The sequence below is a fragment of the Rattus rattus genome, chromosome 9 (assembly GCF_011064425.1).
Source record: "Rattus rattus isolate New Zealand chromosome 9, Rrattus_CSIRO_v1, whole genome shotgun sequence".
NCBI lineage: Eukaryota > Metazoa > Chordata > Mammalia > Rodentia > Muridae > Rattus > Rattus rattus.
The window spans coordinates 49,121,019-49,143,333 of record NC_046162.1 but is presented as its reverse complement, the minus strand read 5'-3'; the positions used below and the strand labels follow the sequence as shown (position 1 = coordinate 49,143,333).

General features: G+C 47.9%; 1 protein-coding gene across 1 annotated transcript in view; it reads left to right on the top strand.

Moving 5' to 3' along the window:
* Window positions 1-22,315, top strand: part of Dnah2 (dynein axonemal heavy chain 2) — a 124,624-nt gene that overhangs the window by 13,849 nt on the left and 88,460 nt on the right. The window contains exons 3-14 of the mRNA XM_032914170.1: window positions 762-817; window positions 3,727-3,897; window positions 11,667-11,895; window positions 14,862-14,972; window positions 15,084-15,322; window positions 17,456-17,647; window positions 18,232-18,389; window positions 18,812-18,899; window positions 19,244-19,449; window positions 19,836-19,965; window positions 20,175-20,357; window positions 21,095-21,309. Of these exons, the coding sequence (XP_032770061.1) occupies window positions 762-817; window positions 3,727-3,897; window positions 11,667-11,895; window positions 14,862-14,972; window positions 15,084-15,322; window positions 17,456-17,647; window positions 18,232-18,389; window positions 18,812-18,899; window positions 19,244-19,449; window positions 19,836-19,965; window positions 20,175-20,357; window positions 21,095-21,309 (1,978 nt within the window). The remainder of the gene's footprint in view (window positions 1-761; window positions 818-3,726; window positions 3,898-11,666; window positions 11,896-14,861; window positions 14,973-15,083; window positions 15,323-17,455; window positions 17,648-18,231; window positions 18,390-18,811; window positions 18,900-19,243; window positions 19,450-19,835; window positions 19,966-20,174; window positions 20,358-21,094; window positions 21,310-22,315) is intronic.

The following is a 22,315-nucleotide window of genomic DNA, read 5'->3' as shown; positions in this document are numbered from 1 at the left end:
TTTTTTTTTTTTTTTTTTTTTTTTTTTTGGAGCTGGGGACCGAACCCAGGGCCTTGCGCTTCCTAGGCAAGCGCTCTCCCCCTGAGCTAAATCCCCAACCCCTTTATAGATCTTCTATGCAGGCCATTTCATGGGAATGGAATCACACACTGATGTCTTATGTCTGACTTCTTTTTTTTTTTTTTTTGGTTCTTTTTTTCGGAGCTGGGGACCGAACCCAGGGCCTTGCGCTTCCTAGGTAAGCGCTCTACCACTGAGCTAAATCCCCAGCCCCCTGTCTGCCTTCTTAAAAGAATTAAGAATAAGAATAACATAGAATAAAGTTTTCAAGGTTCAACCATATTGTAGCACGAATCTTACCTTCCTTTTCTTATACTGAATAATAGTCCGTTGTACATGTATACCAATATTTTGTTTATTCAGCCATAGCTTTAATGGACACAGTCTGTTCCTGCACCATCTTACCATCTGCCCTTCCTCCTTCCTCCTCCTTCCTCAGGGAGGGAACCCAGGGCCTTTTGTGTGCTAGGCAACTAATAGACCACTGAGGGAGCTATACCAGGGTTTCTCTGTGTAGCTCTATCCGTCCCCTGGAACTCCCTTTGTAGATCAGGCTGGCCTTGAACTCACAGAGATCCCAGAGATCTGCCCCCCACACCCGTACTGGGAACAACGCTGCTGCAGTCTTGTTCTCAAGCCACTTGGGTACTAGAAGTGGGATTGCTGGGTAATATGGCTCCTCTGTTTGACGTTCTCCTCAGAGCAAGCTGTGGAGGAACCTGAAGAACCTGAAGAATCGGACCTTTCGACGGACGTGGTAGGTTTGCATCTCCCCAAGGATCACCTTCCCCCAGGAACCGAGGGATCTGAGCCTGAGTGCGGACCGTGTAGGCAGAATCCTCTAGCCTGTCTCTCACTTTCGCTTCTCACTGGTGACCTGCTCACTGCAAAGCCAGATCACGAGTAAAGGAGTAGATGATATGAGCCCCCATCCCCAGGACAAGGCCTGGAGAGAGGGACCAGCCTCTGAGGTGATCTCTCTTGTTCCCCAGTCTTGGGTCAACTCTGATCGGTCTTACCGGTGGACGTCTGAACAACTCGGAAAGTGGGCGGGTGGTGCCCTACTTGGACAGTAACTTCTTTTTTTTTTTTTAAACTTTTTTCAAAGATTGTATTTACTTATTATATATGAATACACAAGAAGAGGGCATCAGATCTCATTACAGATGGTTGTGAGCTACCATGTGGTTGCTGGGAATTGAACTCATGACCTCTGGAAGAGCAGTCGGGTGCTCTTAACCGCTGAGCCATCTCTCCAGCCCCTGGACAGTAACTTCTAAGATGTTCTCTCCTTCTGCTGTTCTCTTTTGACCGAGGACTTAGTCTGTCCTCGTCACTGTGCGAAACTGACCTTCAGTCCTGTCTTTTCGTCCAAGCAGTGCATAACCCTGCCCTTCATTGTGTAGGGGAGGTGAGAGGGGTGACAACCTTGCGTCCTTTTGTAAATTTTCTTTCTTTCTTTCTTTTTTTTTTTCTTTTCTTTTTTTTCGGAGCTGGGGACTGAACCCAGGGCCTTGCGCTTGCTAGGCAAGTACTCTACCACTGAGCTAAATCCCCAACCCGTAAATTTTCTTTCAATGTTTACTTTTGTTCTATGTTCTTCAGTGTTTTGCCTGCATGTATATATGTCTGCATGAGGGAGTTGGCTTCCGTGGAACTGGAGTTACGGACAGCTGTGGGCTGCCATGTGGGTGCTTGGGAAGAACAATTAGTGCTCTTAACCTTTTTTCTTTTTTGAGCCTTTTTTCTTTTTCTTTTCTTTCTTTCTTTCTTTCTTTCTTTCTTTTTTTTTTTTTTTTGAAAGGGGAAAAGAGACCAATAACTACCCACTAAAAATTTTTGTGCAGCTGAAATTCGTGCACACATTTGCAATCCCAGCCCTTGGGAAGCTGAAGCAGGAGGATTATATGGATAAAACCAGCTTGGGCTATGCATCAAGATTCTGTTTCAAATAACCAAAAGACAAAAGGAAAACAGACAGAGAAAGAGAAACTAAAACAGCATAAAGTCCCAACCCCAGCCAAATATTCTCATACCCACCAGTGCTGGGACCGAAACCCAGGCTGCACACGTCAGACAAACACTCTTCTCTTTGATTTTTTTTTTTGGGGGGGTTGGTGTTTGAAACAGCCCATAGCCCAGGCTAGCCTCAAATTCACTATATAGCTCAAGCTAGTTTCACACTTGCTGTCTTCTTGTCTGATTCCCCAGTGCTAGGATTATAAGTGAGCCTGCACCCCAGCAGGCTCCCTGCACCCCGACAGGCTCATAACTCTGATCTTTTTCAGTCAGGGTCCTACTACATAGCTTAGTAGCCCTTTAATCTCCCATCCTCTTGCTTCAGTCTCCCAATACCACTTTTGGTAGCCATCTGGTGTTCCATTAGACACATACATCCTCGTTAAACCACTACTCTTGGTCATTTTGCCGTTTGCCATATTTCATTCTCACAATATCACAGTGATAAATACCATAAGACTGAAATGCACAGTAGTTCCTTAAGCTAGATCTCTGTACAGATAGATAGGCATCACTAAGAGTGCATGGGACTGGACAGGTGAGAAGGCTCAGTGGTTCAGAGCACTGGCTGCTCTTCCAGAGGACCAGGGTTCGATCCCCGGCACCCACATAGCTCACAACTATCTGTAACTCTAGTCTGATGGGGTCTGATACTACTGGCCTCCTCGGGCACCCAGCATGCAAGCGGTGCACAGACCTACATGCAGACAAAATACTCAGACACACAAAATGAAATGAAAATTAAGAAAGAAGGATAGTAAGGGTAAGGAACATTGCTTGATTTGTAATACACACGTGAAGTTTTCCTAACCAGATTGTAATGTGCCCTTACGTTAGGAGTAGAGCTGTTTTCCAGACTAAGGATTGTCCGTTTACTAAGTATTAACAAAACAGACAGCAAATGATGTCTTCGTTGTTTTTTAATTTATGTTCTTTGACTTCAAGTAAAGCAGAGCATCATGGGGTCTGTCTATGTCTTTGGTCTTTCCTTTTCAGGCTCTTGGTGTTCTACCATTGATTCCACCATATCCTCCTGTACAGGAAAGAGCCTAGCAGATTGTCGATTTGCTCTTCTTTGGAACTTTATGATTCTTCCTCTCATCTTCCAGGGACACTGGAGGAAGGACTGGGCAGAGCCATCTCCGTTCCTCATTTGTTCCTTAGTATTTTCCAGCTTTCCTTTCCCGGCGTCCCTGGGTTCTTCTAACTGGACTGCTAACGGGAGTGTCTCCTGCTTCAGCCGAGCAGCTTCCTAGGAAACCCGCTGTGGTCCTTGTCTCCTCTCCAGGCCATCCTCCTAGTCCCCCTGCTCCCAGCTCCTTGATCTGGGCTGACGTTGTGTCCTTACGTCACCTTTCCCTTTGGGGCCGAGAGTGCTAGGGGATGATGCATTTTCACAGCCACAGGCAGAAGAAATATTTGGGGGGAAGATAATGGCACCCTGTTCCCCTCTGTGACACAGTCTGTTTTCATTCCCCAAGGCAGGGGAGTCTGTTGCCTCCTTCCTTTAAAAGCTGGAAACCTACCATTCAGTCTTCCCCAGCCTTTTGGCATCTCACCTCCCAAGTCATCCACTGTAGCTGTGGAGGGGAGGACCGCTCAGCTCATCCTAACAGCTCTGACACACTGTGTCTCTGTACCCCGCAGAAGCCCATCTTCCTCTCACGAGCTATGTTGACTGGACTGGCAGATTCGACGTGGACGGCGGAGCACGATGCGGTTCTGGAACACTTTGCCCAGGATCCCTCGGTGCCTGTCCTCACCATCTTTGTTGACCCTGTCTTTGGGTTGAAGCTGGAGCTGGGTATGCCTGTGCAGGTGGGTACCCCGCTTTCCCGGCAACCCTCCGTGGAGCTGAGGGTGCTGCACGTCTCCCCAACCCTGACTCATGTTTCCTTCTGTGCCCAAGGCTCATGGAACCCCACCATGTGGGGGACACTCCACAGGGAAGCAGATGCGCAGAAAAAGATGGTGAGATGAGGCAGGGAGACCTGGGAAGGCAAACGGAGGCAGTGCAGTAGTCAGCAGTGGAGAACGGGTGCTAGTATCACCTATGCAGTCTTTACTTAAGACTTCCCTTAGTGGGGTTGGGGATTTAGCTCAGCGGTAGAGCACTTGCCTAGCAAGCGCAAGGCCCTGGGTTCCGTCCCGAAAAAAAAAAAGACTTCCCTTAGTTAATTAATTATTTAATCTATCGTGTGCGAGCACGAGCAAGCACAGGTGCATGCCTTGGCATATGTGTGGAGGACAAAGGGCAACGTGTGGAAGTCAGTTCTCCCTTTGCACCACATGGACAGAACACAGTCTGCAGGCATGGTGGCCAGCACCTCTGCCTACTGAGCTATCTCACTGCCTACTGAGCTATCTCACTGCCTACTGAGCTATCTCACTGTCTATCTACTGAGCTATCTCACTGCCTACTGAGCTATCTCACCGGCTCTGATTCTTTTATTTCCTTCTGTATATTTGAAATATTTAAAAATAAAATGTTGGGGAAAGTCTTAGCCCTTCGCTCTTGTTGGACCATGGTATACATGGTATACTTTTGTATAAAAAGTGGAAAGGTGACGTCCATGCGTTGTTATTGTTATTGTTATTATTACTCTGGTTTTTCTATGCAATAGAGCCCCGGCTATCTTGGGACTTGTGCTATAGACCAGGCTGGCTTTAAACTCAGAGATCCATCTGCCCCTGCCTCTGGAGTTCTGGGATTAAGGCGTGTGCTACCACAACTGACTTCACTGTGCATTTTCAAAGTGTAATGATATTTTATTCAAAGAAATGTCATCTTATTCTCCATGTTGCTCAGGCTGTTCTTGAACTCCTTTTACTGGAGCCTCCTGAGTAGCTGGGTCTATAGGTGTGTCTCCATGGGTCATTTTAACTTCATTTAATTTACAGTGCCCAAACGTCACAGTTCCTAAATTCCTTTCTTTGTGTTGTTGTTGATTGTTTGTTGTTGTTGTTTTGTGTGTTGTTGTTTTCTCTTGCTTTGTTGACCTGGCTGGCCTCTCATATGTATCAGTGCTCATTATGTAGCCTAAGCTTGCCCAGAACTTTCAGTCCTCTTGGTTCAGCCTCAAAAGTGCTGGGGTTCCAAGTATTTGCTACTATGATTGGCTGGATTCCTTGTATTAAAACTTCTTTTTTAAAATTTATTTATTATGTATATAGCATTCTGCCTGCATGTATGCCTGCAGGCCAGAAGAGGGCACCAGACCTCATTACAGATGGTTGTGAGCCACCATGTGGTTAGTGGGAATTGAACTCAGGACCTCTGGAAGCTCTGAGCCATCTCTCCAAACATAATTACAACTTTCAATGCAGGGGTTGGGGATTTAGCTCAGTGGTAGAGCGCTTGCTAGGCTAGGTCCTGGGTTCGGTCCCCAGCTCCGAAAAAAAGAAAGGAAAAAAAAAACTTTCAATGCGGCTGGTGATATTGGTTTCTTGGTAGGATGCCTATCCAGCATGAAGAAAAGCCTGCGGTTGGTTGGTCCAAGCCTGTAAATCTAAGTATTTGGGAGCTAGAGGCAGGAGGATCAGAAGTTCAACGATTTCCTTGGCTTTACTGCAAATTCAAGGCTGGTCTGGGCATATGAGACCCTGTGTCAAAAATCACTGTTTTTTTAAAAATATAAATATAATATATTATGGGGCTGGAGAGATGGCTCAGTGGTTAAGAGCACTGACTGCTCTTCCAGAGGTCCTGAGTTCAAATCCCAGCAACCACATGGTGGCTCAACCATCTGTAATGAGATCTGATGCCCTCTTCTGGTGTGTCTGATGACAGCTACAGTGTACTTACATATAATAAATAAATCTTTAAAAAATTATATATTACGTATATTATATATATATATATTATATGTATATAATATGCCAGGAGGTGATGGTACACACCTTTCATCCCAGCACTTGGGAGGCAGAAGGCAGGTAGATCTCTATGAGTTTGAAGCTAGTCTGGTCTATACAGAGTGAGGTCCAGGACATCCAGGGCTACACAGAGAAAACATGTCTCAAAAAAACCACCCCTCCCCCACATATATATATTATATATATACACATATATATTATATATACACATATATTATATATACATATATATTATATATATACATATATATTGCATAAAAATAGCAGCATAATGATGAAGAAAGTAATAAAGGAGATTTGTAGACGTAAGATTCCTTTATTAAACTATAATAATTAAAACAGTTAATACTAGCCCAGGAGTATAAACGATGAATAACATTAAAGGGATGGATAAAAATAGACATCAGTGGCCTGGAGAGATGGCTCAGTGGTTAAGAGCACTGGCTGCTCCTCCAGAGGTCCTGAGTTCAATTCCCAACAACCACATGGTGGCTCACAGCCATCTGTAATGGGATCTGATGCCCTCTTCTGGAGTGTCTGAAGACAGTGACAGTGTACTCACATACATAAAATAAAGAAAATATTTAAAAAGAAAGAAAGAGGGCTGGAGAGATGGCTCAGTGGTTAAGAGCACCCGACTGCTCTTCCAGAGGTCCTGAGTTCAATTCCCAGCAACCACATGGTGGCTCACAACCATCAGTAAAGAGATCCGATGCCCTCTTCTGGTGTGTCTGAAGACAGCTACAGTGTACTTATATATAGTAAGTGAATAAATAAATCTTAAAAGAAAAAGAAAGAAAGAAAGAAAGAGATCCATTTAGTCTGCTACAGCAGTAGATGACAGATTTTACTGTATTTTCCTAGTTAGGGTGGTTAGTTTAAACTTCCTTTAAAAAAAAATGACTACCCACAGTAGCTTAGTGGAACCTTCATGAGTCAAACTCAGTCCCCAGGACAAAAAAAAAAAAAGGGAAAAGAGAGTCACGTTTCTCTGCATCCTGATTTTAGACACCAAGGTGTGTCTTCTCTTGCCATGCCTACACCTGTCACCACTGTGATTCTCTGTACCCTGTCACCTATTGGCCAAAATAAAATCATCTTCATCTGGGGGTGTGGGGCTGGGAGTCCATGACCCGGTATCTGATAAAAAGGGCAAAGAGTAAGACTGCAGCACGTAGAACACAGAACACGGGAACGGCATAATCACATCTAATGAATTTTAAAATGTGTGAACACTAACAGGGTGAGGGGCTGAAGTCCCTTCCTGCTCACACTTGGTTGGGGGGAACGGTGGAGCACTCCCAATGTCTTCCAAGAGGTTTGGTGACTTAACAAAGATTTGCTATTGCCTTAAATTAGCCTTAACCACTTGCCCCTCCTCACACAAGTCTCTCAGGCTACAAAAAAGTGAATAAAACATAAATACCTAATCCTTTCGCTTTACCTTCAAGAGGCAAAATAAACTGGTCTCTCCCGGTGGGACATCAAGAAGTCGCCCACAGGGTGCTAGAGCCAAAAGAGTGAATTGACAAAGCTGCTCACGCAGGAGCGGAATGGGGCGAAATTGCATGGCAACGGCGGCGGCGGCGGGCATGTTATACCAAGGACAAAGGGGGAAAAGAACAAAGCGCGCACAGGAGGGAGATCTAACCGAACGAGGAGGCTCCTCACAACCGCGCCACTGCAGCGCAACGCGATACGAACGCGAATTCAGTCTCTTAAAAAAGCAGACGAGATGATAAAAGGTGGAAGGAGATGAAAGGGAGGGGCACGGATCTTAGGGAACGAATAAGGCAGCGTGCTACAAAACCAGATGAGAAATGGCGGGGAACTGAATAGCTGTGGTTGAAAACCCAGCACTAACCGAGCAGAAGGCTGAGGCAGCTGCCGTTCATGTGAAAGAAAAGGCCAGCGACATTAATGCAATTAGAGAGATGCGAGACTCAAGGGACCGGCACAACCCAGCTGGAGGAATAGACGACGAACACAGTGTGGATTTAGAGAGAACATACAAAGAATTTCCCTGAGACGCAAAAGCAACGGCGTCTGGGAGTGAGCAGGGCTGGCTGTTGCTGCCTGTCGATGGTTTCTCACGGTTAATGTTCGTGTGCATTTTAGTTACAGCCCTGGAATGTATGGATGCCAGTTCTGGGGACATTATGGTGTTCTTGTGGAGAACAGTTAGCTTCCACCTAATAATGAGCATTCAGATAAATCCAAATTAAGGGACGTTTGAAAACATCGGGCTAGATTTTTTTTTTTTTTTTTTTTTTTTGTTCTTTTTTTTTTTCGAGCTGGGGACCGAACCCAGGGCCTTGCGCTTCCTAGGCAAGCGCTCTACCACTGAGCTAAATCCCCAACCCCATCGGGCTAGATTCTTAGAGTGATTGATAGTCCAGCATAAAAGAAAACGCTGGACATGATGCTACAGCTTGTGATCCTGTCACTTGAGAGGCTAAAGCAGGAGGACTGAGAGCCTACTGCAACACGCACACACACACACACACACACACACACACACATACATACCACCCACATCACACACACACACACATGACACCCACACATACACACACACAAAACCACACACACACACATACACCACATACACACACACATATACATACCACCCACACCACACACACACACACGACACACACACATACACATACACACAAACCACACACACATACACACCACACACACATACATACAACACACACACACACCACATACACACCACACACACACACACCATACACACACACACACACACACACACACACACACACACACACCCCACACACACACATACACCACATACACACACACACACACACACACACACACACACACACACACCACACACACCCCCCCACACACACACACCACACACACACACACACACACACAAACGCACACACACACACACACACACACACACACACACACACACACACACACACACACACACACACACAACACACACACACACATACACACACCCATACACACACACCCCACCATACACACACACATATATACACACACACACATACATACACCTGCATGCACATACACAGACATATATACACATACACAGATATACACATACTCAGATGCGCACAGACACATACACACACCCCACACCCCACACCCACACACACACATACATACACACACACACACACACACACACACATACACACACACACACACACACACACACACACACACACACACACACACACACACAGGCTAGACATGGTGGTACATACCTTTAGATTCAGCACTTGGCGGGTAGAGACAGGAGGATCCTGTGTGTCGAGGCCATCCTCATTTATGTAGCAGTGTATTCTAGGGCAGCAGGGCTTACATAGTGAGACCCTGTCTCAGAAGAGAAACAGACACAAATATAGCAACAACAAAATGAGACCTGAGCACAGACGGTCCTGGGTTGGACGTGGATGGGGAGGAAGCGATCCAGCTATAAACGACATCATCTGGACTACTGGAGAAAGTTAGATGTGGACATTACTGTATTGCGGACAGATGTGTACTATTGTATGATGTGTATGTATTGTACTAGATAATTTTCCCATTACCATGACTACAGTGTTAGGTATTTTCAGAAGATGCAGGCCAAGTGTTAAGGGTGTGGTGTCTGGATGCCTGCCCTGACAGGTTCAAAGAGGGAGCAGACAGGCCAAGTGTGGACACAAGGATATCTTGTTAACTTTATTGTTCCTGAAAATTTTCTACGAGTTGGAGTTTCTGAAAATAAAAACTATAGGAGCTGGGGTTGGTGATCCAGGTGGCAGCTGTAACCTCTGGAAAGCAAAGGTGGAATTTCTGAAATCCTGGGCTACATGGCGGGCTCACAGCAGAGACCTCGCCTCAAAAAAAAAAAAAAAAAAAATCAAACGAGCACAATATGGTTCTACAGGTCGTGGTATTTTCTACACAAGCCTAACGATCAGTGTCTGTTTCCTAAATCCTCGGTGGAAGGAGAGAATTGGCTCCCCAAAGATGCCCTCACCTCCACATGTGTGTGTGCCATGACAAATTGTGCAGACGCTTGCTCTTTCTCAGTCTCGCTCTCTTGTGTATACACACACATACACACACACACACACACACACACACACACACGTTACCATCACCATGATCATCAGGGTATAAAATAAATAGAGAAAATTAGGTAGCAGTGTGCTTTGACAGTAGAGCGCATACTTAGCATATGTGAGGTCAACAATTAGTTCTAGCACGAGAAAACAACAACCACACAGCAACCATTACCACCACCACAACCATAACAACCACAACCATAACAACCACAACAACCACCACCACAACAGCCAACCACCACCACAACCTCCACCATCACAGCCACCACCACCACCACAACCACAACAACAACAACAATAACCACAACAACACCACCACAACCACCACCACAACAACAACCACAACCACAACAACAACCACAACCACCACCACAACCACCACCACAACCACCACCACCACAACAACCACCACCACAACACCACCACCACCACACCACACCACCACCACAACAACCACCACAACCACCACCACAACAACAACACAACCACCACCACAACCACCACCACCACAACAACCACAACAATAACCTCCACAAACACCACCACAACCATAACAACCACAACAACCATCACTACCACCACAACAAAGGATCATTTTGAGATGTCTCTGGGTGAGAGACATTTATTTGAAGCTTAACAATCCTTAATATCAACTTCAGTTTCTTCTTCTATTAAATTCAAACAAAATTAGATGTAAAACCTTTAAAAAAGGGATTCTCGGCTATTGCGCTGTGTGTGTTGGTCAAACATTTTCATCTGTGACAAATACTGGAGCAAACCCTTTTTTCTGTTTTGTCTTAGGAGTAGGAAAGGCTGTAGACTTCTGAATGTGGGCCAAGTGGTGCCTCAGCACAGGTGAAGCCGAATGCCAAATGGCAGTCAGGAAAGGGTACGAAGACCGAAGCTCGGTGAGGGGCACACGCCTGTAACCTTGCCCCAGAGGTGCAGGCAGGTGGATCCTAGTCCAAGGTTGTCCTCCGCTATGTAGTAAGTTCTAGGACAATTTGAGACCCCGAAGAAGAAAAAAAAAAAAAACTGAAATGAGAAATCCTAGAAAATTTTTTTCTTTTTTTTCTTTTCTCTTTTTGTGCGTTTGCTTGTTTGTTTTATAGACAGGGTGTCTCTGTGTAACAGCCCTGACTGTCCTGGAACTTACTATGTAGATCAGGTTGGCATTGAACTCGCCTGCCACCAGAGTGCTTAGATTAAAGGCGCATGCCACCACTGGCTGCCCAGATAATTCTTACTTGCAATCTTCCTCCTGGATCTCTTCTATCTCTCCCTTCTTTTTCCATAGCTGAAACAAAATATCTATTCTATCCTGTCCATCTACCCACTCACCCAACACACATTTATTGATCGTCTACTGTGAGCTAGATATAGTGTGTTAGATTCTTAGTTCAAGTTGAACAAAATAGTCTGTACCCTCAAGGCACATTTTATCCATTCCCTCCCCACAGCTGTAGCTGTGGAATCTACATCAGGAAGCACAGGCAGGGACATCACAGAGCTCAGCCTGGCTCTCACAGTGGGGCCTCAGATACCTTCAGGCATCCTGGAGACTGAACTCTGATCTCTTTCCTGCAGACCCAGAGTCAGATTGTGTACTTCATTCGACAAGCACCAGTTCCCATCACCCCAGAGAACTTTGAGGAAACCGTGCAGTATGGGACAGTGCGGGGTGCCTACATCCCAGCGTTGCTACGGCTGCTCAGCGGTGTCTACGTCCCTCAGATTTTTATGAATAAGTCTTGGCCTGAGAGCATCCGAAATCATTTTGTTTCACACCTTCATAGGTTTTTGGCCTCTCTGACAGGTAAGCAAGAGGCTGGTGATGTACACTAAGCGGTTGCTTGTTTTACTCTGGTTGCTTTGGTTGGTTTTTTTGAGACAGGGTTTCTCTGTGTAGCCCTGGCTATCCTGGAACTCACCTTATAGATCAACCTGGCCTTGAACTCACAGAGATCTGCCGATTTCTGCCTCCCAGTGCTGGGATTAAGGCGTTTATCACCGGCACAGCTATGCCGAGTGGCTGTTGCACTACATTCTAGTCAGCTTTGAAAAGACTCTGGGGGGAGGGGCGGAGAGATGGCTCAGTGGTTAAGAGCACCAACTGCTCTTCAGAGGTCCTGAGTTCAATTCCCAACAACCACATGGGATCTGATGTCCTCTTCTGGTGTGTCTGAAGACAGCTACAGTGTACTTGTTCAAGTGCATTAAATAAATAAATCTTAAACAATCTTTTTTTTTTTTCCGGAGCTGGGGACCGAACCCAGGGCCTTGCGCTTGCTAGGCAAGTGCTCTACCACTGAGCTAAATCCCCAACCCCAATAAATCTTAAAAAAAGAAAGGAAAAGAAAAGAAAGAAAGAAAAAGAAAGAAAGAAAGTCTCTTTGGAATGAGATCTCTCTGTGCACACCACCATATGCACGTGGTTTGATATGTGTGCGCACAAAAACACAAGTGTATTGCTGCCGTGCTTCCTGGCTTGGGCTGGGATGCAGCTCAGTTGTTGGAGTGCTTGTGTAGCATGCGCAAAGCCCTGGATTCAACCCCCAGCATTCTGTAACTTGGGGGATTATGTGTGCACACGTTTGTAATCCCAGCACTCAGGACGTAGAGGCAGGAAGATCAGAAATTTAAAGTCATTCTTAGCTGCAGAGTGAGTTTGAGACTAGCTTAAAATTCATGACCCCCTCCCCAAGAACAGCAACAAACAATGGAGGCGGACGTGGTGGCACACATCTGTGATTCCGTCATTCAGGAAGTGGATGTAGAAGGACGGGAAATTCAAGGTGACCTTGGACCACATGAGTCCCTTTCTCAAAACAAAAACAAATCTGACTTAAAGACCAAAGGTTCATTGGCATACAAGGGGAACTGAGGCAGGAGGATTTTGAATTTAAGGTCAGTATGAGTCACATAGACCCTGTCTTAAAAAACAAGCCCAGGAAGCTGGGCATAGTGGTGCACACCTTTAATTCTAGGGCTCTAGAGAAGAGGCAGGCAGATCTCAGTTCAAGACCAGCCTGGTCTACATAGTAAGTTCCAGGACAGGCAGAGCTACATAGTGAGGCTCAGTCTCAAAAACCTAACCAGGGCTGGAGAGATGGCTCAGTGGTTAAGAACACTGTTGACCTTGCAGAGGACCCACATGGTATTCATAAATGTTTGTAACTCCTGTTCCTGGGGATCTGATGCCCTCTTCCAATATCCATAGATACCAGGCGCATACACAGTGCATATACATACATGTAAATGAAACATTCATACACATTAAGTCTAAAAATATAAACGAAGCAAGCTATTTCTATCCAGTGTCTGTTCTTTTGTTTGGGCTATCATATAAAACACAGTCTCAGATTTCCTCTTTCTACAAATGTGTCATAATACAGAGCAGTTCCTACTAATAAGACCTACTCAGAGGGCCTGTGTGGTGATGCCTGCTTTAATACCAGCCCTCTGGAGGCCAGAAGCATTTGTGTTTCTCTCTGTGTGGATTTCAGGCTAGGTTCAAACAAAACAGAACAACAAGAACCAAAACAACAGCAAAGAACATCTGAGTATCATTGAATAGTAAAGACCTGTTACTAGGGGCTGGAGAGATGGCTCAGCAGGTGAGGTACTGACTGCTTTCCCAGAAGACCTGGGTTCAAATCCCAGCACCCACATGGCAGTTCACAACTGTCTGTAACTCCGAAATCTGACTGACACTCTCACGTAGACATACATGCAGGCAAGATACCAATGCACATGAAATAAAGATAAATAAAAACTGACGAGTTGCTGAGGGGTGGCTCGGAGGTAGAGCGTGTGCTTAACACGCCTGATGTCTTAGATTTGTTCCACAGCCCTGCTAAAACAAAGCCTTGGTCAATGCTAAATATAGTGTTGCGAGAATTTGCCTTCTAATTTAGATTCACTTTTCTAACAGAGAACTTGTTCAGACCTGCTCAAACCCAGAGTTGGCGATTGCTAAGCGTACATGTAGCATGAGGAGACATATAGGCGACGGGGGCGGGGTGGGGTGGGGGGAGGGAGGCAGTTGGGACTTGTGTGTGTTTTGGAGGACACAGTGCAGACAGTGAAATGATTTTATGGTAATCTCTTAACAGACCTCCTGGAGCTTTGCCCCTTGGCATCTGCTATTTCTGCTCTGCACACCAGAGAAGTCCGAGTCAGTTACTCCTAAGCACACACACTATCTTTGGTATCTGTAGGGGGTTGGTTTCAGGGCTCTCACTCCATTCTGTGGATGTTCAAGCCCCTTAGAAGGCGGTGCCACAACTGCACTTGTACCCATGCCCACCCCACGGCCTTCAAATCATCCCTCACTAATTGGTAGCACTGAGTACAACATCATCAGGTGTTGTGTTGTTTAGGGGAGAATGACAAAAGGACTCACCCAATACAGATGTAATTTGTAAAGAACTCTGGGGAGCAGGTGAGATGACTCGGTAGGTAAAGGTTTTTGCTAGGAAGTCTGACAAGCTAAGGTCCATCCTCAGACACCTCAGACAGCCACGTCTGAGGGAGAGAGCCACCTTCCTGCAGGTTGGTGCCCAATTTCCACATCATTGGCACATGCTTAGGATATTCGAGCCCCTGTCCAACAACAAACACAAAAACAGCAGAGTTCTTTTATAATCGTGGATGTGAAGCCGGAAGCCTGCGGATATGCAGAGTTGACTGTACTTCCCACCCACTCTCAACTGATGATCAATCACAATTCATACAGAGGCAGCCGAGCTCACCCTTGGAATTTTCCTGTTCCTTTCTTAGACACTCGGTACAAACTGGAGGGTCACACCGTCCTGTACATCCCTGCAGAGGCCATAAAGATGGACCCCGCGGTGGTGATAAAGGACAAAGAGCTGGTACAGCGGCTGGAGAGTGAGTGTCCGGGGCCAGGGCTGGGGAAGGCAGCTCCAGCTGCCGATAGGGAGGGGTCACACCTGGGGAGCAGAAAAGGAAACACAAGAGGTCCCCCCTTCTCCACCCCAGCCTCCATGATCCACTGGACGCGGCAGATCAAGGAAGTGCTGAGTGCTCAGGAGTCTGTGGATACAGGAGAAAACTTAGGTCCTTTGGAAGAGATCGAGTTCTGGAACAACCGCTGCATGGACCTGTCCGGCATCAGCAAGCAGCTGGTGAAGCAGGGCGTGAAACACATCGAGTCCATCCTGCTCCTCGCCAAGTCGTCCTACCTAGCGCCCTTCAGGAAACTGGCCCAGCAGATCCAGGTTGAGTGGTCCAGAGGCCAGACGCTTTATCAAAATGTGGGCGGTGGCTGGGGTGGGGCAAGAGGAGGAGGGAGGCAGGCAACTAATCATACACAGTGCACAGACTGACCGAGCGCTGTGCACTTGAAGAAGTCATAAATAGTGTGTAAAGGTCCCTGAGGAGCTTCACGGTTAGGTAGGAAGACTTCCAATTAGTCAGGGAGGAGATGGTGGTCCCCTCAGTGAGCCTGGCATTCCAGCGCAGACGAGAAAATAGACTCGCACAGAGATCGCACAGAGCCAAGGAAGAGCCTGTGTAGTTCACTCAGGGGAGTTTCAAAACAAACCTGTGAACACTACAGTTCCTGTGACAAGCTGATCATGTGGTGCTTGGTCCCCCAGGAGGTGAGTGATCTTCGTCAGGACCTTTCTCTCTGGGTGGAAATTCCAACCAGACATTGAGGGGATTGAGCTGTAATGAGCTGGAGAAGCTTCAAACCCTCACTGAGACAGTAAGGGGACTGGGTGACCTTAGTGGATGTGAGAGGGGAGGGACGCCCAGGCAGTTAGCCCACAGCTCTGAACATCCACTTTGTACAGAGTTCTTCATTTAATTGGAACAGGCACCAGACCTGGGTTTAGGGAATTCCCAGCCTGAAGCCTTCATAGGAAGTCTCACAGAAGGGCTGGGGACATTGCTTATGTGGCAAAGTGCTTGTCTAGCATGCCTGAGACCCTGGGGTCAGTTTCCAGCATGGAATAAACTGGGCACAATGGCTGTAACTGTAATCTCAGCATTCTCAGGGGGAGGCAGGAGGCTCAGGTCATCCAGCTACATAGTAAGCTTGATGCCAGCCTAGACTGTGTGAGACCCTGACTCATGCAAAGCAAGTTGAGTGCTAGAGATTGGCTCAGAGGTCAAGAGTATTAGATCCCCTGGGACCCGGGTTCAGTTCCCAGCACTCATATGGCAGCTCATAACCATCTATAACCCCAGTTCCAGAAGATCCAACGCTCTCTTCTGGCCTCCTAAGGCATTTTGTGTCGTGTCATGTCGTGTCATGTCTAGGCAAACATGCAGGCAAAACACCGCACACACATAAAAAATAACTACCTTTAATAGCAAGCGACTGTGCAGACTCTGGTCTTGAAATAATTCATGAAGACAAGTTAATGGGGAGGTTGCTGGAAGGTGAAGATGGATGGATGGAAAAGCTGAATCGTGTGCGCGCACGTGTGTGTGTTCTGTGCACATGTTCATGTGGGTGTGTGCACATGTGTGGTCTATACACATGTTCATGTGTGTGTACATGTGTGTGTTCTGTGCACATGTTCATGTGGGTGTGTGCACATGTGTGGTCTGTGCACATGTTCATATGGGTGTGTGCACATGTGTGCAGGCCAGAGGAGAACACCGGCTAGCCTCCTCAGTTGTTCTTCACTGTTTTTAGTTTAGTTAGTTTTGAGATAGGGTTTCTTTGTGTAGCCCTGGTTGTCCTGGAATTCTCTTTGTAGATCAAGCTGGCCTCAAACTCAGAGATTTCCCTGCCTGTCTCCTGAGTGCTGGGAACTTAACTTTTTTTTTTGGAGCTTGGGACCCAGGGCCTTGCGCTTGCTAGGCAAGCGCTCTACCACTGAGCTAAATCCCCAACCCCAAGAACTTAACTTTTTTTAAAAAAGACTTATTCATTTATTTTATATGCATGGCTGTTTTGCCTGCGTTGTCTACCACATGCATACAGTGCCCAAGGAAGCCAGAAGAGGGCATCGGATCCCATGGAACTGGAGTTACAAATGGTTGTGAGCTGCCCTGTGGGCACAGGAACAGACCCTATAGGTCCTCTGCAGGAGCAGCCAATGCTTCTAACTGCTCAGCAGTCTCTCCAGTTCCATATTATAATTTAGACAGGTCTCTCACTGACCCTGACCTATTGGCTAGTGTCACTGGTCAGCAAGCTCCAGGGACCTGCCTCGTCTTTTCCACCAAGCCAGTGCTGGGATTAGGGCCACGGGCCACGGTGCTGAGTTTTTAAACGGATGCTGGGAATCCGAATTCAGGTCCCCATGTCTGCACAACAGCAAGCCCTTTATCGACTGAGCCGTCTGCTTTCCTCCCACATGAATCACAGTACTCCTGTTTCTCTTCATGGCTAGGATGGCTCTCGGCAAGCTCAGTCCAACCTGACTTTCTTGTCAATTCTGAGGGAACCCTACCAGGAGCTGGCCTTCATGAAACCTAAGGACATCTCCGACAAACTCCCTAAGCTGCTCAGCCTCATCCGAATCATCTGGGTCAACTCCCCCCACTACAACACTCGGGAAAGGTTGACTGGCCTGTTCCGGAAGGTGTGTACATGGTTGCAAAGCTCAGGGGTGGGGCGTGGGGGTCGCCACGCTGGAGGGACTCAGATTCCCTGGCAGAGGTGTGGTGGAAAGTCACCAGTACTGTCCGCTTTCCAGAATTTAGATATGGGCCTGGCTTCTGCTTTCCCTGAAGCACCTGAAGCAGGATGCAGTTCTCTGAGAGAAAGTGGCAGAGAGCCCAGGAAGGGCGCCAAGGACAGACTTTGGGGGGGGGTGTCCTCTTCTGCTTTTTCAAGATGAAGTTTGCAGTGGGGTATGGGAAGGTTGATTCAGGAAGGAACTTGGTCCCTGGGCTGTGTGTCACTGGGAATGATCAAGACAGAGTTCGTACAGGGAAATAAAGGGCAGTGGAGGGGTTGCTGAAGCCACATGGTCAGAGCAGCACAGCTACAGAGCTGGTGTGAGGGCAGAACAAAGATTATGACAAGGAGCATCCCACGGAGTGTGCCTGGAGGAGTTGGGCTTCTGGGCCAAATCAGGAGCCCAAGACCTGAGGCAGAGTTACGGAGGTCAGAAAATGGGGTGGTGGGACGAAGGCTGAATGGAGGCTGTCGCTCCCTCTGCAGATGAGCAACGAGATTATCCGTCTATGCTGTCACTCCGTCTCTTTGGACCGAATCTTTGAGGGCTATGTCTCTTCCAGCAAGGAAGACCTGCAAGGCTGCATTTCCTGTTGCCACGCCTGGAAAGAGCACTACCTGCGCGCCGTACAGATGCATACCCAGTAGGACGGGTCCCTAACATCACATCTATGAAACACCCTTGACATTCCTGCACGGGAGAGACTCTGACTCTTTGCGTGCCTTCCCCGTTTGGGGACTTTATTTTTTTCTAGACCTGGGAGTCTCTACCCCCCACCCCTAGGCTAAGGATCTGTTTGAATGCAGATGCTCTGGATCCTAGCCCTGAGGTCTCCTTGCCTCTTCCAGGGACCTCAAGTGGTCCTTTCCTCCTCCCACGATCACATGGTCTGAAAGGCTACCTTCTAGAAGTTGGGACTGTGTTCTCTGATGTTCTGTTCACCTCTGGTCTCTCCTCTCGGGGTTCAGGGACGTTCTCCTCCGGCTCACACAGTGAGTTTTGTGAGGCAGGCTGGTCTTCAGTGTCTCTCAACTTTTGATTCAGCCTGTCTTCTCCTTCACACAGGTTCTCCAACCGGGGCTGGGTTCTAGACCAGACGAGCATATTTGCTCAAGTAGACGCCTTTGTGCAGCGCTGCAAAGATCTCATTGAGGTAGGAAAGACTGCCAGGATGGGAAAATCAAAAGCCAGTATAAGACCCTGGAGTCCCCTGTGAGGAGGCAAACACGTGGGATGAAGCTCCGCTTGGGCCTGAGCCCAGAAGCTGGCTCGGTGGCTTTCCCCGAGCTTATGGGCCCTCCAGCCACTGCCTCTTTTCCTTGGCTTTTGCCTGTCCTCACTGCCCAGGCATCTCATCTGCAGCCCAAACGCACCCCAGTGTTCTCCTCCACGCAATTCACCTCTCTAGTTTCATAGACATTTGAAGGTAAATCAGAGAACTCAGGGTGCCTGGGTTCGGAATGGAGAGCAGGAGCCTTCGCCCTGACCTCTTTTCAGGTATGCGACTGCCAGTACCACTTTGCCCGTTGGGAAGACGGCACACAGGGTCCCCTTCCATGCTTCTTCGGTGCCCAGGGGCCACAGATCACACGGAACTTGCTAGAAATTGAGGACATCTTTCATAAAAATCTGCAAACGCTGCGAGCTGTGCGTGGGGGCATCCTAGATGTTAAGAACACCTCTTGGCACGAGGACTACAATAAGTGAGGGGCTCATCGACTGCGACAGAGCGGGGGCTCATGGGCTGCGACAGGGGACAGGCTTGGAGGCTCCGGGCTCAGAGGAGACCACCACAGAAATGCCAGGTGGCATTGGGGTGGCAGAGGCAGGAAGGTTGCACGTTGAAGACCATGGGAACAGCTTAAGGATGGGGAGGGAAGAGAGCAACAGGGAGGGAGGTGGTTGCCTGGGTTCCCGGTTTCAAAGTGGACGCCTGTGCCTCCTTATCCATAATCTAAGGACTCTGTCTCCTAGCATTGTCTAAAGTGTCATGGCTCCAGGATGTAAAGCCTCCTGCGTGTGCCTGCATGGGAAGCTGATACTCAGGGCGGGGGCACTGACACTTCCCTGTGTCTCTCTGACCTTGCAGATTCCGTGCTGGTATCAAAGACCTGGAGGTGATGACCCAGAATCTGATCACATCAGCCTTTGAGTTGGTCCGGGATGTGGAGCACGGAGTGCTGCTCTTGGACACTTTCCACAGGCTGGCCAATCGGGAGGTGCGCACCCTCGCTTCAAGGGCCTGCCTGCCAGTGTCCTTTTTCCTCATTCAGCTGCTGACTTTTCTTTTGTTCCCTCTTTCTGATTTCTGGCTTCCATGTCTCTGAAGAGTGTGCCTGCTGCTGTGTGGGGGGTGCCAGAAAAACGTTCTTCTGGGATGTGAGACCAAGGGACCTACCTCCAAGGAATGTGTCCTTTTGTTCCTCAGGCCATCATGCGAACCTATGAGAAGAAGGCTGTTGACCTCTACATGCTGTTCAATAGCGAGTTAACCCTGGTGAACCGGGAGTTGAACAAGAAGTGGCCATACCTGGAGCCGTACATGGCTCAGTATTCCGGACAGGCCCACTGGGTGCGGATCCTCCGGCGTCGCATCGACAGAGTCATGAACGTAAGTGTCTGGCCTCTTCTGAACTGTCTTCGGTGAACAGGAAGTGTGCTGGCTGTGGCCAGCCTTGAGGGGCAGGGGTGAGTCCAGACAGCTCCTTAAGCCAGACTCAATTATCCCTGCAAGCCATGGTTTGATTTGCAGAGTTGGCAGGAGTGGCCGGTGGCACAAAGGTCATTTTAACATTTTGTATGAAGGTAGGGAGGAGACATAGGTTGGTATCTGGAAAGTTAGAGTAACAGAACAGGGGCAGAACCTGGCGATCCTAGAGACCTGGGCCAGAAAAACCTCTTCTCTCTGGAAGAACGGGGACAAGGATGGGGAAGGACTTTTTTCTTGTTGCTGTTTGTTTTTGAGACTGGGTTTGTTTGTGTAGCCCTGGCTGTCCTTGAATTTGATTTGTAGATCAGGCTGGTCTTGAACTCACAAAGATCCACCTGCCTCTCCTCCCCAGTGCTGGGATAAAAGTGTGAACCATTGCTGCTGCCACCACCTGGTGTTTGTGTGTGGGGGGGGGTTGGGGGGTGGGAGTGGAGATTTAAAAACAAACAATTGTTTGTGCTAGACATGGTGGAGAGTGCTTGTCACCCTAGCACTCGGGAAGCCCTGTCTCCTTTCTATTTCATCAGCCTCAGTCTCCCTCCAGGGGCTGAGGGGTGAGCAGGTACCTGAGGGTGCAGACAGGTAGCAGCAGGTCTGTATAAATGAGCTTCCCATCTGTCTCCCCCACCCCCACCCAGTGCCTCTCTGGAGCTCACTTCCTGCCCCACATTGGGACTGGAGAGGAGACTGTACACACCTATCAGCAGATGGTTCAAGCCATTGATGAATTGGTTCGAAAAACCTTCCAAGAGTGGACAGCAACGCTGGACAAGGACTGCATCCGGCGGCTGGACATGCCACTGTTACGAATTAGCCAGGAGAGGGCAGGCATGCTGGATGTCAACTTTGACAAGTACAGGACCCACCCTAGTACCTTCCTGTCCTTGGTGTCAGTCTCCCCTCACTCTGCAAGACCTTAATTTCCATCTTAGGTCCCCTCTCCCACCCCTATCTTCCCTGCTTTAAGTGAGGCTGGTTTTCACCATGTAGATCGGACTGGCTTCGAACTCGTGATCCTTTGGCCTCAGTATGGTGCTGGGATTACAGTTGGGCTCCACCATACTCAGCTGCTGTCACTACTTCTTCTTCCTTCTATTCCATCTCCTCCTCTTCCTCCTCCTCCTCCTCTTCCTCCTCTTCCTCTTCTTCCTCTTCCTCCTTTTCTTTTTTTTCCTCCTGAGCTAGGATTTCTCTGTGCACCCCTGACTGTCCTAGAACTAGATTCGTAGACTAGGCTGGCTACAAAATCAGAGCTCCACCAGCGTCTGCCTCCCCTCCACTACCACCACCCACTGGCTGTCACTTCTTAAACTTATTTTTACCTAGGTTGGGACTGGGTCTTAAATTCAATCCTCAATACTGGAAAAAAAAAAAGTTTTACAGCTTGTTTAAAGCAAGCAAGCCACCAGACCACAACCATGATTTTAGCAATTCACCAGTGTACTAAACTAGTGATGTCACTGTTCTGCCGCTAGATGGCTGTGACAGCCCAGCTAAGCCATCTAACCCTGATCTCTAAACTGAGCTTTCCTCAGACAGCACTCTCCCACGGCCTTGAAACAGCCACATTTTCACATTGTCCTTTAAAAGGGGAATTAGTTCATTAATTACTGAGAATATACAGTGAGTTCCAGGTGTGGTGGCCCACTCTTAGAATTCCAGTACAGGAAGCTGAGGCAGGAGAATTTCGAGTTGAAGGCCAGCCTGCACGCCAAAGCAAAACAAAACAAACCCCCCAAACCAGACAAACAGAGGGCTTGGCCTTGGCTCATAGGGAGATGGAGGTCCGGGACAAACGACTGTATTCTGAACAGCTGAAGGTTCCTGACCAGACCAGGGAGAGCTGACACACAGGAAGT